The sequence below is a fragment of the Cucumis melo genome, chromosome 8 (genome assembly GCF_025177605.1).
Source record: "Cucumis melo cultivar AY chromosome 8, USDA_Cmelo_AY_1.0, whole genome shotgun sequence".
NCBI lineage: Eukaryota > Viridiplantae > Streptophyta > Magnoliopsida > Cucurbitales > Cucurbitaceae > Cucumis > Cucumis melo.
Window position 1 is genome coordinate 32,375,867 of NC_066864.1, and position 19,858 is coordinate 32,395,724.

General features: G+C 33.5%; 1 protein-coding gene across 1 annotated transcript; it reads right to left on the reverse strand.

The window, feature by feature from the left end:
* Positions 1 to 203: 203 nt before the first annotated feature.
* LOC127150729 (inactive leucine-rich repeat receptor-like serine/threonine-protein kinase At1g60630) lies at positions 204 to 19,685 on the reverse strand. Its single transcript, XM_051089237.1, has 6 exons — positions 19,515 to 19,685; positions 19,125 to 19,202; positions 18,393 to 18,593; positions 4,350 to 4,515; positions 797 to 1,855; positions 204 to 430 (listed from the first exon to the last, which is right to left on the reverse strand). Exons 1-6 carry the CDS (start codon positions 19,683 to 19,685, stop codon positions 411 to 413), a joined length of 1,695 nt encoding a protein of 564 aa, XP_050945194.1. The 3' UTR covers positions 204 to 410.
* Positions 19,686 to 19,858: the final 173 nt, after the last annotated feature.

Below are 19,858 nucleotides of genomic sequence, written 5' to 3' on the forward strand. Positions count from 1 at the left end.
GTTAACTAGAACACTTTTGATTTCTAGTTTTTTAAGCTTCAATATCAAAAATGTTAACTATCACAATTTAAACAGTTCTTGCAACTTATTATCATGATCAAGATTATAAATCATAAGGACTCAAAAACTTTTATTTTCATTATCCTTTAACATCCATCCAGATATGTGTTCCTAGAAAAAGAACATGAAATGGGTGAATGAAAAACAAAGCATGTCAACAAAACGAAGGCCCCATAAGATGGAAGGATTAAAACTTGCAAAAGGAGGTCAGCGAGGCAACGGTAAGCAAGGGGAAAGCCACGTGATGTGTGTATCTAAGTTCGAACTTTTGCCCAAGTCTACCGCAAGACACGAGGTTAGCTTTACCAGAGCGTGTCCCCCACGCCTCTCTTTCTATATGCCCAGGGTATCTACCCCCCAGCTCTCCCTACTTTACGCAAAATTAAAATTAAAATTATTGAATGCGGAAAGTTATAAATACTTTTCACTGAATTTTGTCTTAGATGTTTAAATTTAATTTTTATTCAGAAAAAAAAAGGTTCTAAATTTAATTTTATAACAATATCAAATCAAGTTGGGTACGGAAGACCATTTTTTTTTTGTCCCCCTTAGCAATTGCATACATATTTTCTCAACAAGACATCATTCAATGCTAAATACTAACTTTACACTTTACTGGCAGTAATATACTATTGAGTATTAACTATTAAGAACCCAACTCGTGTTCCTAGAAAATATTCAGCAAAAGTTCAACAAAAAAATGATTAAAAAAGTGTAGAGAGTGACCGACACTTACCATGGATGAGAGAGAAGAGACTGCCATTGGGGAAATAATCGTATACGAGCAAGCGTTCCTCCTTGGCCTGGAAATATGCCCTAAGAGGGACCAAATTAGGGTGTCTGAGCCGCCCAAGAACCTCCATCTGCCGTCCGAATTCCTCTGCTCGTGGGTACCTTGAATCCTTCAGCCTCTTCACTGTCACAATATACCCAGATTCCATTACTGCTTTGTATGTGCTTCCAATGGTCCCTCTGCCCAAAGTCTCCGCCGAAGCTTTCAACAAATCTTCCAAACTATAAGTCATTTTCTGATCCCCTGCTCCGCAGAACACTAGACTCCCTAGTCCTTCACTTTCCCACGAAAACCCCCCTTGTTTTCCCCCGTTATTACCTCCTCCGCCACCACCACCGCAACCTCCGGCAGTACCAGGTGTTTCCTCCACCCCCTCCTCTCCAATTCCTTTGTTTCTAACCTCCGATAGGCTTTTTCTTTCCCTACATTTGCAAATCATACATAGTAAAAGAATGATTAACAACAACCCAACAAACCCACCAACACTTCCAGCTATTATCTTGACCAATTTGTGTCGTCTTGAAGACGAGCTTGAGCCAGGGATTAGTGGAAAAGAGGGACTTAATGATGGCGCAACGGAAATATTTCCACAAGGGTTTTGAACTTGTTCTCCGCAAAGTTCTAGGTTGCTGGAAAATGACGAGACATTGAATCGGGCTAAGGTGGGGGTTACTGGGATGTCGCCCGAGAGGTGGTTGTTAGAGACATTGAAGAATCGAAGACTGGTTTGGTTGAAAGGAGGGATGGAGCCGGTGAGTTGGTTGTCTTGCAAGTGTAGAACATAGAGACGCCGGAGTTTAAGCAATGTTTCTGGAATGGGACCAGATATTTTGTTACCGGAAAGAACGACGACCTTCAAGCGGTGGAGATTGGAGATGGAACTCGGAAACTCGCCGGAAAAGTTGTTGTCGCTTAGATAGAGGGATTTTAGATTAACGAGACCCGACAAATCGTTACAGAGATCGTAGCCGAAGCCGATAACTGAAACCGCTTTCTCGACGGCTGATTGAGGATTGAACCGGTTGATGTTGAAAGACATTTCTCAACGACGGACAAACACCAAAATTTCGTCGAATTGGATGGAATACCTTTAGGGTTTTGATGGAAAGGGGAAAAGGTTTAGGGTTTTGATGGAAAGGGGAAAAGGCGACGACTAAAGAGGAAAAAGAAGAGAGGAGGAGAATTTATATAGAGAGAGGAAACTTGATTTTTTACCAAATTAAAAAAAATAAAAAAGAAATTACAAAGGGGCTTTAATGTCGGTTTTCAAAAGGGGGTCGTTTAATGTCGGTTTTAAACCGACATTAAAGCTCCTTCTTTAATGTCGGTTTAAAACCGACATTAAACATCCGCTTTTTGAAAACCGACATTAAAGCCCATTTTTCATTTTTTCCACCCGACATTAAAGGCCAGATTTGTTGTAGTGGGAGATGTCAACAACGTGATTAGCTGCATCAACATAAAAGAATACTGGTTGGCTATTGCAGCTGATATGAGAAAATGTAAGATCTACGTGTTCGACTCAATGCCAAATTATGTTGAGCAGAAACTTGTTGATGAAGCTCTTCAAATGCCTACACGATGCATCGCCTCACTCGTAATTGCAATTGGAGTCAACCTCCATTCAGATCATTTCACATATGGCTCTTGGCCAATACGCAGATCGAAGGCCACATTACAGAAAGGGCATTCATTGGATTGTGAAATTTTCTGTTCTAAATTTGTTGAATGCCTTGTAACTGGTAGTGACCTTGGTTGTCTAACTGTGCCAAACATGAAACTGTTTAGACAACAATATGTGCTGGAACTTTGGGCGAATAAATACTTTTGGTAAATAAAAAAATATATATTTGGTTCTTGTACTTTTGAGTTAATATTTGTATTCGTTTAGATACATATCACAAAACATTCGTGTAGAGAAATACTCATCGCGCACATATGTTTAAGAGATGGTTTAGTAAAGTCTAAACGATCTTCTTAATAAACGTCAAAATATTAAGCGATCATTTAGTAAAGTCTAAACGATCGTTTAGTAAAGTCTAAACGATCTTCTTAATAAACGATGTTTAAGCGATTTCCTAAACGTTCAAGTGAAGAGTATTAAGCGATCGTTTATATGTATGACACTAATGTAAAAGATCGTGCACATATCTTTACACGATCATTTAGTAAAGTCTTAACGATCTTCTTAAAATCATAAAAAATATTAAGCGATCGTTTAGCTACAAGTAGTTTTGCAACATAGAGAATAATCGATACTACTAATTGAAATGCCAATTGATACTAATTGAAATGCAACATAGAGAATAATCGAAAAGCCAATTGATACTTGTGATTTATGTAAATATTTCAATACATAGGAGTGTTGGTCCATAATTGAAATGCTAATTGTTTTCTAAAGTAGGACATGTTTTCTTGACATAATGTATCTAAACCAACACCACCAGCTATGTATTCAAAATACTTAATTGTGAATATACCACAATCACTATTATTTCGTTGAAGTGGAATTGAGCCAACAATGACAACTGGCCAAGGTTCCTTGTATGTCGATGATCTACCTCTCCTATCAAAGAAGCCAGTACTATCTAACAACTTTGGCACCAACTCTCGAATGGGCAGTAATATGTTTGTCATCTCTTCGGCAGTTGTAAGTGACGGAAGCGAATCTCATACCTTCACTTGACAACTTACCAAATCCAAGCATAATAGAACCCAATGGTTGCCCTAGACATTGAATGGAGAATAAACGTAATCAACACTTGCCCAAGGATCTTGGAAGTCCTCTTTTGACCCGACAAATAGTCAACCAACCTATACTCTTCCTCCCAGTCAAACGGGTGATTCTCTTTAATACATTCTTTGTATAGGGGCCACTTCGCAACTAAAATGCGCTGCAAAGAAAAACATACAAACACAAATATCAGACCGAAAGACAAATATCAAACGCAAATACATACATAAAGTAACGTGACGATTCCAAACCATAAAGATTGTGTCTGAAGTTGTGAAGTTCTGAGAAGAAGGTATCCCAGCTGTCTTAATCTTCAAGCGAATGAAAAGAAAAAGTGCATCCAAATGCTAATAGAAACAAAAGTAAGCAGTAAATGTATAGAACCATAACAATGAAAAAATTATAATGGCATAAATGATAAGATAATCCCTTACTTCATCTGCCAACCACCGACGACACATAAACAAGTCTCTGAAAAAAACCTTCGATTTTTTCCCATGAAAGGTTTCATGCACCTCATCGTCTGTACGCTTGTCTGTAATCCAAGCTCGAAATCTATCTAAATGGACGTCAAGTATTTTGTGCATAGGATCATAAACAATTGGTTCAGACTGAGAGGTGCTGGTGGTTGATGTCACAGACCGTTTAGATAGAGTTGTGAATGGGGTTGATAGGTAAACACTTGCACGCTTCCTACGGGCGGGCGTGGTCGTTGAGTGAGAAATGGTTCTATCTCTGTGACGTCTTCATCAAAATGAGTACGAAGTTTTTTCCCACTGTCTTCAATTTCAACCTCATTGTCAACGACATCTATTGGCTTCTCTAAACCAATATTAACCTTCTTCTCCAACACATCGATTGGCTTCTCTAACTCAATATTAAACCTCAACCAAGGAGGTGTACCAACAGTGTGAACATCTTCGTCGCCCTATGGAAGCTCATAATGCATTAGTGTGGATAATGATAGAAATTAAACATCAATATGAGCAAGAACATGGAACCAAACCTTCTTTTTAAGTTCAATGTGTTCATCCTCCTTTGGCATCCTCAACCAATTAGGGGTACCGCCTGTGTCAACATCTTCGGTCTTAGCATTATCCACTTCTTTACTTTCTAATGTATGATCTACTAAGCCTTCAGACACCTTGCGGTCTCCTTCGTCACCCTATGGAACCTCAAAATGAATTAGCGAGAACATGCAACCTAACGTATGAGTAATTACCAAATATGAAACAACTAACGTCAATACACTTAACAGTTTCATTCCTAACCTTTCTTTGAAGTCCAATGTGCTTCAATATGGTTGACATCATGCCCTTCAATTCGTCAATTTTAAAGGTTTAGTTCTTACTTTCACTACTCCAAAGCAACAATCTCTGCTAGTCATATCAACTAAAGATTAAAAAAGATGTAATAAAACTAACACAAGAATATAAGGGGCAATTGCATCATTAGCGAGAAAAAAAATTTTAACTAAATTCTAAATGGGATAATTAACTTACTATAAGAGCAATTACTAACAGGAATAAAAATTGTTAATTAAAAAATATAAACTACAATAAATATTAAAAAAATGAAATAAAAAAATTGAAATAAAATAAATTTGAAAACACTTAGCACTGTGATTGAATATTTTAAGTTTATAAAGATAAAATAAATATTTTTTTCTAAAATTGAAAACAAGTTGTAAAAGTCAAATAGAATTTGTCTCTATGTCCGAAATAAAAAAGGGAAAGCTGAAATTCAAAGTGGGACATGCGATAAGGTAGGGAGATTTTTGCCATATTGAAATATTTAATAAAATTAAATAAATTAAGTTAAAAATTTACCATATTTGTAATTTTAAAAAAATGGGGGTGACACAAGATTTCTTTTTTTTTTTTGAAAATCGATTGAGACAAGGTGCAATTTCTCAAAATAGAATCTAATATGTATTCGTGAGATTCTATTAAAATTAATTTGTACACACTTTCAAATATATCAATTTGATGAATTACTAAATATGTGTGTTGGATTTTTCATTTGTAAAGTAAATTTATTTCTTCTTTCCTAAACTAGGAGTGACAGGTCAATCTTAATTCTTCTTTTGTTTATTCGTTTGTGCTGTGACTTGTGGGTGTCTATTAGCTTTTTATTGATAATTTTCTTTTTTACCTCTACCGGAGGATTTGGAGCGGGTTTTTTCTTTTTTGAAGTCCAAAGAATTATGATTTTTAATGCTAGATCAATATATCCAATTAATTAACGATCAAGTTTATTTTTTAACGTTGGTAAGGTTAAAATTTTCTTCATATTTCCTTTGATTTTCAGTTTGGAAGTTCTACTATTTAAGCCTTTCTACGTGGAATTGTTTATATATCAATGCAATGCGAGGGTGTTACTCATGCAGTAGTTATACCAAAATAGTCATATTCATGGATTCCATCCATATATTAATAAAATGGTTGGGAACGACTAACATACCAAACTCAAACCGTTTAATTAGTTCATTCACATAATTAATTTTTATTACTATTTTACAATTAATTTTTTTTCCATTAATGTTTAAAACATTTCTTTCTTTCTTTTTTTTCCTTACAAAAGACTCATGGTTTTGGAAAAGAAAAAGGTAGAACTTTATTTTTCTTCATCTTTGTTTTTTTTTTCTTTCGTTTCGTGAGCAATTTTAATTTATTTCCAAAACCATTTCTTATTTTTCACTGATCCAATCCCTTTCTCCATGTTAGCGTTCGGGAGTTATGTTAACCTTGTAGAGTAACTATGTCGGTCTAGTATCAAGATCGTATCAATTTTGTTTTCAAGGTATTGGATTTATCCATGGCACAACGATCCGCATTTGATTCTAACAAATTGAAAACAAAATTTTCAACCCAATTAATGTCGATCAAATCAAAACACAATGTGGCATTCTTAGTTTGATTGAAGGGATTAGAACACAGTTATCAAATTAAATTTGGAATTTGAAACATCAGTGAATTGGCAAAAATACAAAAACAAATTTATTGTAGATTGCTAAGCACACTTGCATAACAAAAAAATTTAGAATTATAGAATTATAGAGAAAAGGAAACTTACATTCGTTGTCGTTTCTGAATTCTATAGAATTTCAAATTGGAGTACACTACCACTTTGAGTCTTTTTTATTCTCTAATAATTCGAGATTTTGGTTAGTAGAAACCAAAACTAAAATGAATCAAAATCTCGAGTGGGATGAATAGAAATATTTCTTTTTTCTTCTAAGAGATATGTAGAGAATTATGTTCGTTTTCATTCACACAGAGCGTCTTGCATTACTTACTTCCCTTTTCTTGATCCTAAAGAAAAAGAGATTGGGATATGTAGAAAGCATCTCACATTTTGTATGTTAAATCTCATACATGAGAGTTATTAAATTAAATTAATTAAATCATATTTAATTAATAATTATATTTAAATCACATTTAAATGAATATCTTTCAAATAACATATATAGATAGTTTACATAAATGTATCAAAATTTAAAAATATTTACGGTCCGTGTAACAATTTATTAAAACCCATGAAGCTACCATTATTTTTTTATAAATTTTATATTTGTCATTTGTTGGTTTTGAATATTGGGGGACCATTCTTCACTTCACCTCTTTTTCTTCTTTGCAATTTATTCTTCTCTTCATATTATTAATTTCTTCATATTATTACTTATCCTTATTCATATTCTCACTTACTTTTGTTCGCAATTCTTTCATTTTCTCTTTCAGAATTTCTTCCTTTTTCTTCTTCTCTCATCTTATTTTTTTTCTTCTTGGTACAAGATTTAAACGATGTGCCAATATCTAACCGATCAACTATCTATCCCATATAGACAACTATCATGTACCAGTATCTAAACGATCAGTTCTTTATCCCAAATAGACAGAGATAGACCATATTACTAATAGATCATTTAGATTTGGTACAAGATCATTTAGACTGACTATAAGATCGTTGAGGTTGGGTACAATGGTACAAGATTGTTTAGACTTGGTACAAATGTACAAGGGTACAAGATCATGTAGCACGACCATTTAGATTTGGTACAAGATCGTTTAGCCTAAGTATAAGGGTACAATATCGTTTAGGTTGGGTACAAGGATACAAGATTATTTAGATTGGGTATAAGGGTACAAGATTGTTTAGATTGAGTATAAAGATACAAGATCGTTCAGACTGGGTACAAGGGTACAAGATCGATCGTGTACCAAGATCGTTTAGACTGGGTACACAATCGTTTTTTCATGCGTGTGTGACCAATTAATCGCGAGATATTTTTGTTATTCACATTGTGGGCTTGTGAGCTTTTTCGTTTTTCAAAATTATTCTATACACTGTAAATATTTTCGTGCTTTATTCTATTTTTGAAAAAAAAACTCTTATATAGTTCTAATTTAATCAATCTAATTAAATCAAATTTACTTAAATAGAATTAAACTAAGGTTAAATATTTTCATAAATATAACAAAACACCAAAATATTTACGACCCCTATAACAAAATCAAAATGTCTAGAGAGCCGATGAAATATTTTCATAAATTTCAAATTTGTCCTTGATCTTGGGACAATTTGTCACTTCTCTTTCTTATTCTTCTTTAGGATTTATTTATCTTCTCTTCCAGATTTCTTCAGCTCCTCTTCCAGATTTTCTTTCTTCTATTTTTATTCATTTTTTTTCCTTTCTTCATTGTCTAGAATATCGAGATTATTTAAATATCACTTTGATATGATCTAAACGATCGCTTACCAAGTCAACATGATCGTTTAGCATGGTCAACAAAATTTGAAGTTATTTTTTCACCATTTAAAAAGAACTACACGATCGTGTAGATATGATATAAACGATCGCTTACCTAGTCAACATGAATATTTAGCACATTCAATACAATCCTTTAGATTTGAAGCCCTTTTTCCATCATTTAAATATCACTTTTTTGAAATTGTTCTATAGAGTGTAAATAATTTGCCGCTTTGTTATATTATTGAAAAGACCCCTATAAAAAATAACAATACATTTAATGAAAGATATATGATTAATGTTCATAAATGTAACAAAGCATAAAAATATTTACGATCTGTGTAACAAAAAACAAAAGCCCATGAAGCCAGTACAATATTTTCATAAATTATAGATTTTCCCTTGTATATTGCAGATGATTCGTCACTTCTCTTTCTTCTTCTTGTTTGCGATTTATTCATGAAAAATTGTATTGGGTAGCAATATGAGAATATGTTTTAGCAATTATGGCACATACTTTTCAAATTTTGCAAATATGGTAAATTTTAATCTCAGATAAGCAAAAATTAGAGCCAACGAGTATGGGAAATTATACTTTGAGGCTTGACACATTTCTCTGTATTCTATTTTATCTTTTTCTTGTATTAATTTGTATTTTGTATGCTATGGTGATCAAGAGACCTAAAGTTATATTTATAATAGTAATGCATTTCTTCTATCATTTTCCCATTTCTCTTTTACTATTCATTTGTTATCTGTTTGATTAGTTTGCGAATAATGGAATGTGTTTTTAATATCAGAGAATCCTAATGTACGTGTTATGAATTTTCTTAAGCTAAACGTGAATGTCAAAACATTGTGTATTTGACAAAAAGACAATAGTATTGATCGAAATCACTTGACAAGTGAGAACACGCATTTAACTAAGCAAGTGGTGAGGAGAACGCGATATAATCTTGTCATCAAATTCATCATTCGCTAAGTTATACAAATGCTAAAATGTGTGGTGAATGCATTGAGAGGCTGCCTGCCTTAATCAAGGATCAATTACTAATAGTGTAAACAAGATGATTAGATATAAATCGTAGCTTAGCTTTAAGTATTTGAATCCTGAAAGGCGAGCAAGTATGACAAAGGCACCGAAAGGTCGCTCGCCCTAATTCGAAGTTAATATATGCTTTTGTATTGCCTTGAACTATTAAAGCATAATTCATTGCGATTAGACAATTAGACTTTCCTTCCTCGCCATGCCTAGAAATGAGTTCACTTCCCATCTCTCTTCATTACCATGCTCACCTTATACCGCCAAAGCACCGTAGTGTAAATAACTAAAATAAATTATATTGTTCATATTTATATTGTATAGATTATTGATAACTTGTAGAAATACAAGTTATTGTAGCCTTTTTTATAGAACAGCGAGACCAAAATGTAGAAGAAGTGTATCAAAATGCCATGATTATGTTGAAAAAGCATAAGTATTTAGAAATACACTTTACATAAGCATCAATGTCTGTTTTACTGTGTTTCAGTTCTTAACATAGGAATAAAAGCAAAAAAAGAGATTAGTGAATTGCAAAGGATATCACGCAAGAGCTACGCGAGAAGAGCTCATCTGGAAAGAACAAATGTTACGCAAGAAGCTTCATCATTTCGTAAGAACGGTTCACTAGAAGATAAGAATGGTAGTTGGAGATGATTTGACAATGGCAGCTTTCAACACTGACATGATCAGAAGAATAAAAGTTTTTTGCTGAACGTTGCCTATATAAAGAACCCTTCACCATCAAGAAAAGAAGTGGTCGACTATATGAAAAGCCATATGATTGTGCCTAGCCAAGGTCTGAATAGACCCAAAGGAGGCCTGAATAAGCCAAGGTGGCCAGCAGTATGAAAAAGTCATATGATTATGTCCGGCCAGGGTCTAAATGAACCCAAAAGTGCCTGACTGGGCCAAAACCTAAAGAGTGGCGAAAAAGAGTAGCCTTTCCGCCATCTGTAAAAGTCATCCTTTTCTTCTCTGACCAAGCTGTGAGTGAGAGCTTAGAGTTTGAAGGAAAGGAAGTCGATTTCACACTTCCCCTAACTTGTAACATTTTCCATTCTCTTTTCTTCCCATTTTTGAATACTTTGTAATATATGTGTTCATATTGTACAGTGGTCGAAGGCCTACATTATTTAATTTATCGTACATGTTTACATCTCTTCAATCCATTCATCTTTTTACTGTTTATTCGTCAATATGTTATTTGTAGTTTAGTCTTATGATACGTTTTTTATAAGTTGCTTTGTTTATAACTCTTATCGTGTTAGTTGAGCTACTTTCATCACTTGGTCAGTGCTTATCACCAACTACCCAAGAGGGTAAGTATCAAGGATATGGTTAATGCACACAAGGAGAGGTTTGAGAACAAACTCCACCTTGGAAAGATAACTCCCATCATTTGTACCCTAAAAGGAGGACAAGTGTAGGCAATAGGCGCCAAGAGGTTGTTGTCCTTAATCGCAAAGCCCTATACATTTAATAAGTAAATCCTTCTAGATATATTTTGCCTAACTAGTTCGAGTCATTTGTAACCCAAAAGGAGGATAAGTGTGGCGTATAAAGACTTTAAGAGGAACTTACCTTAATCATAAACTAGTTATGAGAGTCATATCACATTAAGACTTTCATGGTCTAATCACCTAGTCATGCATAGACATTTTCTCACCCATTCTTCATACAAGTTAGTTTGCATATCCATTTCGCATCCATTTAATTCCTCTTTGCAGATATCTAAAGTACATAAATAGTTTTAGTTTTACTTACATTCATTTATTCATTATTCTTTTATACCTCATAATTGATGAGTAAATCTTAGAATTAAGCTTTGATATCAATTCCCTGTGTTCTACTCAGGATCATTCGGATAAATCTATTGTTTCGCTTATACTTGAGGAAGCAATAGGAAAAATTGTATACGACAAGGACTTAACTTTAATATGATGAATAAAGACATGGGAGCATTTTACATGTAATGAACGCATAATGAAGAGATTCACAAGGAGCATTTTGCATGTGATCTTAAATAAATGACATATTATGACAAATGAAATATAGTTTACCTCATTAAGTCTGCAACAACAAACGAAATCGAGTCAATTATACTACATGATTTAAGAGCATTAACTCCCTGTGTTCGACCCTAGACTTACCAGGAAACCATTATTCGCTTGCACTTGAGCGATAGAGAGGAAAACTTGTACTACATGCATATCTTTAGAAGTTTTGCAACACATGAGTAGGTTTGCACCTTTTTGCGCATAACCTATTTCAGTCACCTAATAGTCTCTCAAGTAGAGCCTAAACATGACATAATTACGAGCCATTGCATATGCATAAAAATAAACAAGAAATTTTTTGGCATCGTAGTCGGGAATTTTAATGCTTTTTCTTTTTGAACTTAATCTGTGCGCTAATACACTAGAAGAAATATAGGCTTTAATGTTGGTTGGGAAAAATGAAAAATGAACATTAATGTCGGTTTTAAAAAGGCGAATGTTTAATGTCAGTTTTCCACCAACATTAAAGAGTAAGCTTTAATGTTGGTTTTAAACCGACATTAAAGGTCCTCCCTTTTGAAAACTGACATTAATGCTCCATTTTAATTTTAATTTTAATAATTTTATTTTGTAAAAAAAATAACAATTTCTCTCTCATACTTTACTCTTTCGCTCTTCTCCTCAGACAATCACTTCGCGGCTCGCGCAAACCCATTCTTCTCTAAATGGGATCTGCCCATTTCTTCTTCGAATAACCATCGCTGCCACCATTGTGCTTGTCACCACTAATGTGCTCGTCGGCACCTTTGTGCTTGCCACCACCATTTTGCTTGTCGCCACCATTATCGTTGTGCTCGCCCACACCTTCTAAACAAATTTGTCTGCATTTTCCTCCTTCTAAACAAACTCATCCGCGTTTCCCTCTCACATTCTCACCTGAGACTATTAATGTCGCTCCTACGTTTAACACTCACAGCTTCTGCATCCACCTTCTAAACAAAATCGCCCGCATGTCCCTCCCACTCACATTCTCACTTCTTCGTGAAATCACAGTTGCTGTTGATGAAATCACAGTTGTTGGAGCCTTCACTGTGCCATTCAAGCTATAAATGCATTTGGTGACGGCGTCCCTACTCGACGCTAATATCTAACTCTAGCGGTGTTAGCGGAAGCTTCACAGCAACAGTAATTTCCATCTTTCAAGTGGACACGATTTTTTTGATTTGGGGTTTAAGCTACAATATTTTTTTACTTCGATTTATACTGCAAACCACCCATCAATCTCAAAATTTAACACTCGTTGATTCAGTATTTGAGTCATATATCGAATGTGTGTTTATGAGTTGTAAGTTTTGGGTTTTATAATTTGTTGGATCTTCCCTTCAGTTCGACTTTTACAAATTTGAACCTTCGATGTTGTCATTCTAATCTACTTACTTAGGTTATGGAATGCTGCTGATTTTAAGATCGTGTAGTTTAGTATCGTATAAGAGATTAAATTGTAAATTAAATTGCATCTTATTTCTTTTTTAGATTAAAATTTATATTTTTGTCTAAATCATTAAATAATGTTAGATATTCTCTGCCTTTTTCCATTTATATACGTTCATAGTAAATTCTTTTCAATTCAGTTGTATCTATGTGTAAATTCTTTGCACGATACATTTAATGACTGCTTTATCAAACAAATATACATTTAATCAATTTGTGAGTGTATTTTTGCCCATTTATTTGCATCTGCATCTGCTTCTGTTTCATACCAACCCATTTTTCTTCCTCAAGATCCTTCAATTTCTCACTAATCTTTTTCTTCCTCCATTGTGTAATCAATCGTGTAATGGAGGTTTTACAGGCACTTGATTCTCAGGTTCTCATTGGTTTTTAGCAGCGGTGTTGGTTGCCATTGTTGTTGGTGTTATTTTCCTGTTTTGCATCCAAAGGTTTCTTCCTTTTTCAGATTTGCTTATTGTAAATGAATTTTTTTTGGGGATTTATCCATTTGTTGGGTGTTTTGTTGAACTCTTTGTTCAATTTTTGATGATTTAGGTGTAGATTAATCTAGTTTTTGGACTTTGATTCACTATTTCTTTTGTTTTTTGGACGTGGGGATACTGTTGGGTTTTATGTCCTAAAACTCGTAGATAGTAAATATAATCAATTGACTGCCATTAATAAAGTATTTTATTATTATAATTTCAATAAGTGTTATTGACTATATTATTAGTTTTGTCTTAATAACCTAAATCCAATAAACTAACATCCTAAGCTGTTTGATGAGTCTTGAACAGTATGTAAAGACATACGGGGATCAATGTTCAAGATCAGCTTAAAGGGTCTATAATATAGGGTTAAGGTTGGGTACCTTATCCTGTTAACACTATGGATACGACTCATTTTGTATTTGATACAAACACATTGATCCAATGTGTTCATGTATGCGACATGAGAGTGAGGGTATCCTATGCAATGAGTTTGCATAAGACTGGACCACGAAATAGTAATAATTAGATGTAACTCCGTTAACTAGTTGGATTTCTATTTCATTAGGATGACCTAGGTGACTTAGTCTTAATCCTGAGTGTATTATGAACTCCTGTTTGCGAGGGATTGTCCTTTGATTTGTACGGGTGAGAGTGGCCAAATTGCCGACTCAATATGTTTATCATTTTGGGGACAAGACCGAGTGGGGAGCTGGGAACATAATCACACAAGATGGAATTCACTCCTTCCCACCTTTAGGGTAAGTAGATAAGTGTTCCCTTAAATGGTGTGTCCTCGACTTGAACAAATGGCCCTACCCTCTCTATGGCACGAGAGGAGTTTCTGTTTAGTGGTTGGACCATAAACATGTTGTTCATTAGAGGAGCACTGGTATTTAAGGACTAGAGGTAACACAGGGGTAAAACAGTAATTTGACCCAGCTGGTGTTACGAACACTTGTGAAGGACTAACTTACTGGTATTGGTCTATATCCGTGGACACATAAATATATCTACAGTGAGAAGAGTTCAGCTGTGAGTCTTTAGTGGAGTGTACACACAGTTAATGAATATTGATTAATGTAGTTAATGAGTTTAGCTAATTAATCTCATATCGTTGTAGCTTCTAATCTGTAGGTCCATTAGGTCCCCTTCCTAGCTCATAAAGAGTAATGAGATTTATTTATATTGGTTGTAATTTGAAATGTTCAAGTTTACTTTGGGAATTAATATAATGTATATTGATACATTATAATATAAAGTTTATTAGACTTTATTATATAAATTTAATTTTGGATATGATTCAAAATTAAATTACGGGAGAATAAAATATTTGAATAAGTTCAAATATTAGTTTAATTTGAATTAGATTCATATTAAAACTATAAGTTAAAATTTAATGTGTATATGATACATATTAAAACTATAGGTTATGAGAGAAATTTATATTTGAATATGATTCAAATTATGGATTAAATTAAATATAAGATATTTAATTTAGAAATTAATTAATTGAAAAATTAATTAATAGTTTAGTTTAATTTGATTTAATTAAATTTGATTTAATTGAATTAATTAAATTAAAACTATAGGTTATGCGAGAGATATTCATTTAGATATGATTTAAATGAAAATATTAATTAAATATGATTTAATTAATTATTAAATTAAATTAATTAATTAGTTTAATATATATATTAATTTAATAATTATTATTAAGTTAATAGGGAACGTGGGTGGTTTTCCCATGTTCCCACTTATTATCTCCAACTTCCCACTTCTTTCGTCTGAAGAAGTGGGAATACTTTGCGTAACAAGGAGTGAGTTCTGCGAATAAGTTCTGCGAAAAAATTTTGCTCTCCCATTTTTCTCTCTGACCAAAAATATTCTCTCTGAAAAAATTCTCTCCATTCCCTTATTCCAATTTTTTGTTCCCACAAACCATCTCTTGAAGAGAATAGGAAGGTTTCCAAGTGATGGTGCCCAAATTGGTGATTGGTAGATTCAGAGTCGTCAACGAACGTAAGTTTTCTTCTCAGTATTTTTTATTCAAAGCATGTTTAACCATAAAAATTGTTTTTGTAATTTTTTGCCAATGTATTGGTAATTTTAAGGTTCCAATTAAAATTGGGTTTCTGTAATTTTTCGCTGTAAAGGGTTTTCATCCCTTCAGATACATATTGCTAATTGAAGTGTTGGGGTTTTTTCAGTTGTTGTGTTCTACTCTTTGTGTTCTACTCTAATGCTTGTTATCTTTTTCAGTAGCAAAATGATTGAATGGTTTGATTTGATGGTTGTTGAAGTCTATCTTGGAAGTTTAGTATTGTATAGGAGTGGTATGCTGGGATTTCTTGTGTTTGATCTTGTGCATTATATGTGTTTATTATTGGTTGTCTAGGAGGAGAACATGCATTGTTTGATATGTGATTATATGTAGGTGGATATATTGGAAGATTTGGAGTAATTGGTCTTATGGTGTTGAATATAGTTGTGTTTATTAATATGTGATTATATGTAGGTGTTAAATGATGCATATTTGTTGTAGTTTTATATGGAAGTGTGGAAAAGTGTATGTTGGAATTTTAGTTGTTTAATCTTATGTATTGTATGTGTTTATTACAGGTGGATATATTGGAAGATTTTGAGTAGTTAGTCTTATAGTGTTGAATATAGTTGTGTTTATTGATATGTGATTATATGTAGGTGTTGGATGATGTGTATTTGTTATAGTTCTATATGGAAGTATATGCTGGAATTTCAGGTATTCTTGTGTGCATTAAAGGTGAAATAGGGCCAAATAATGTCAATTTTGCCGTCATAAAAAATATACGATGACGAACATTTCCAGATGTAATTCGAGCCAAATAATGTCAGTTTTACCATCATAAAAAATAGTGTAAGTCTGACATTAAAGATGTCTTTAATGTTGATTTAAAACCGACATTTAAGACATCTTTAATGTCGGTTTAAAACAAAATTAAAGACATATTTAATCTCGGTGGAAAAACGACATTAAAGATATCTCATAAACGACATTAAAGATATCTTTAATGTCGGTTATCCATCGACATTAAAGACAAACCAACATTAAAGGCCTTTAATAACGCTCGCAAAGATGTCGGTCGCCAAGTGACATTAAAGGTCAAATTTCTTCTAGTGATATCATCCAGAAGTTCTATTTCAATTGAATCGCACGTTTTAGCTGAAGAGTGTGTGACGAGTTTATGAGTGAGGGTGAACAACCTGAATTCGTATTTGATCCTAAAACCGAACGAACTTTTTAGAGGAACAGAAGACGATGGCAGTGGAGAGAATGAGTGACTCCAATGGAAAATCAAAATAACCAAGGAATCCCTACCAGTAGAAATACCCAAGAACACAACCCTGCATACCACGACCTAAACAAACGCGTTAGATCATATGCTTCACCAAACCTTTATGATTTCAACCCGAGTATCACTATCCTACATTTGGTAAGAATTCAAGGTTTGAAATTAAGTCAGTAATGCTCTAAATGATACAGAATGTAGGACAATTTAGAGGACATCCACGCGAGAACTCATATGATCACATAAGAAATTTATACTCTATTTGTGCCTCATTCCACATGCCTGAAATTTCACGGGATGAGTTGCGATTTGCTCCCTTCTCGTTAACACTACACGATGGACAAACTCTCTGGATCAAGGAGAGGTAACAACATGGGATGACTTGATTGAAAAATTCGTGAAGAAATTCTTCGCGCCCATCGAGAACACTAGAAGAAGGCATGACCTGATGCTCTTCCGACAACATTACTACAAAATTGGGTTTACTTGACGCTTTTTAACTGTCAAGTATTGTTTTACTTGACTCTTTTCAATGTGTCAAGTAATCCAGTGTTAAGAATAAGGAAGGTTTACTTGATAGTTTTTAAGCGTTAAGTATACTTATTCTTGACAGGTAAAAAGCGTCAAGTATATAAATATACTTGATAGTTTTTATACGTCAACTAATCCGGTGTCAAGAATAAGGGGGTTTTATTTTTTACAGTTTTTACACTACAAGAAATCTGGCTAAAATCGACATTAAATGTTCGTCATTGTATATTGTGAAAAATATATAAAAAAAATTGCTTGCATACTAGCTATAGAATTCCTACTACTCCGTGGCAAACCTCTGTTGAACAACTATCAGTAAAGTTAGATAAATTAGAAGGAAGAAACAAATAAAGAAGTGAAAACAAACCAACAGATATCCCAATAAGAAGTAAAATAAATTAGAAAAAGTAAGACATAATATAATTGTTCATAATATAATCGTGATCAACAAGTTCATAATATAATTGTCATAAACATGTCAATGTATAGTCCAAAGACTCCAAACCAAACAACGAGTGAAGCACAAGCTTCCACAAATAATACCAATTTACTAAACTTAAAACTCTGATTATAATCAGGACATCCCCAACAATATTCGACTAAACATCAATTTCTAATTTCAAATAGCTATCTTGATAGTATCATATGCACACCTACTGAATACATATTCATATTTGTGAATGTAGCAACCTCAAATTCAAGAATTAACAAATACGGAACATCATTCACAAAAATGAATAAACATACAAAAGTAATCACCAAGCTGTTTCAATCCACGTAGCCTGCAATACATTGAACCTTCAAATAGATTGTATTGCACCTAGTAGAATATCGATCTTCTCATCTGACCCAAAGAAAATTTAAAATGAGTTGGCATGTCTTAAAGAATATCAATCAACGTTCAGATATTTATCTTTTTAAGGAAAAAAGAAGAAAGGGGGAAAATCAATTAACAGAATAATGCTTATACTCAAGTGAATTTGGTCATGGAAAATTTATAAGATTTCTTTATTGAAGTATTTATAGTGGGGGGAAACTAAAACTCTTACTGAGACTTTGGGCTTTCAGGAAATGCAATCAAATGAAAATATATATATATATATATATATATATATATATATATATAAGCATGAAAATCTAAGAGAATATCAAGTGCAATGGCAACAGCAGCCACCCTGAACTGGGTGAGCAAATTCTTTCTCTCCGATGGATCCGCATAGTTCTCAGTCCATGATGTCATAATAATGATCATACCAATGGCAAGAAAGCATGCAGCATCAAAAGGTGCCACTGGTCCAAGAGACAGACTATCGACTAGTACATTCCTAAACAACCCAGTAAGAATTGCAACAAGACCATTGCCAAGAAAAATAGCCTTTGAGAACGTAATAGACAACCATTGCTGTTTAAAGTTCCTTTGCAGAAAAGAAAGAGAATGGAGTAAGGAACATGTTATTATATTTAAAATTATCAATAAATAGGTACAATCATTGAAATGTTCATCACCAGGACAAAATTACGAGCATTATGCTAATGGATTAGGGAACCAAAAGAGTGAGCCAAAAAATTCCATAAAGATTATTACTATGCATATTAGTGAAAATGGGTGTCCATCCTATACATAGAATTAGTTACTGCATTAAGGTGACAAGAATTCAAGCAGACAAAAATTATCCAGCAATACATCACGTTCATGAATCAAATCAGCTGAAGGAAGAAAACTCAAAATTATAGTTTTTAACTAGTGAAGGAACACTAGAGTGAATTAGAATAAGAAACCATGGTTGCATCGACGGGCACATTTTACCATTAGTCACAACATCGATGAAATATTTTATTTCTGTAGATAAAATATTTTACAACTCAAATAATTCCAGCTCAAATATTTTACACTTTTTACCCTAACCTTACCACAGTCATGAGGTCCTTTCGAAAGAACTCCATGAGGAGGCTTTATTCCTACTTTGTCAAGCACTTCAGGATTCTTCAAGTATCCTTAACAAACTAAACAAGAAAATAATAAAAGGGTAAATCCACCGCTTGATTAAAACTTACGGCTTTCAATCAATAATAAATATATCAATGTGCATTTTTGAAATAGTAAATTGAGATGAGAAGCCTATCATCAGATACAAAATTCCAACCCACGACAAGATAAATGCCATATAAATGAACTCTTATTATTAGAACTAATTTAGAATAATTTACGTCTCACCAACAAAATTTAGAACTAATTCTCCTTGTTCAACTTTATAGTCTAATACATAAGGAATAACATCTCTTAAAGTACACTTACCTGAAGAAGATCAACATAAGATTTTCCTTCACACCTAGTAGACAAGCTTTTCGACCAGATTTCAACAGTTTTATCGATATTTCCCGCACCTATATAGCACAAAGCTGCTGGAAGTGTATAATCGGGAGCCATAAGTTTTGAAGCAAGAGTATCACAAAGCACAGTCCACATCTTTTTGTGCAAACTGTTAATTGAAACAATAACAACATTAACATCGCAATATAGTAGTACCCAAGATTTATAATTTTATGGAGCTACCCAAGTATAAGATGCAAGAATGCACTACAATTTGTAATGTAAACTGCACGATAATATGTTTAATTGAGTTTTTTAGGTCATGAAGT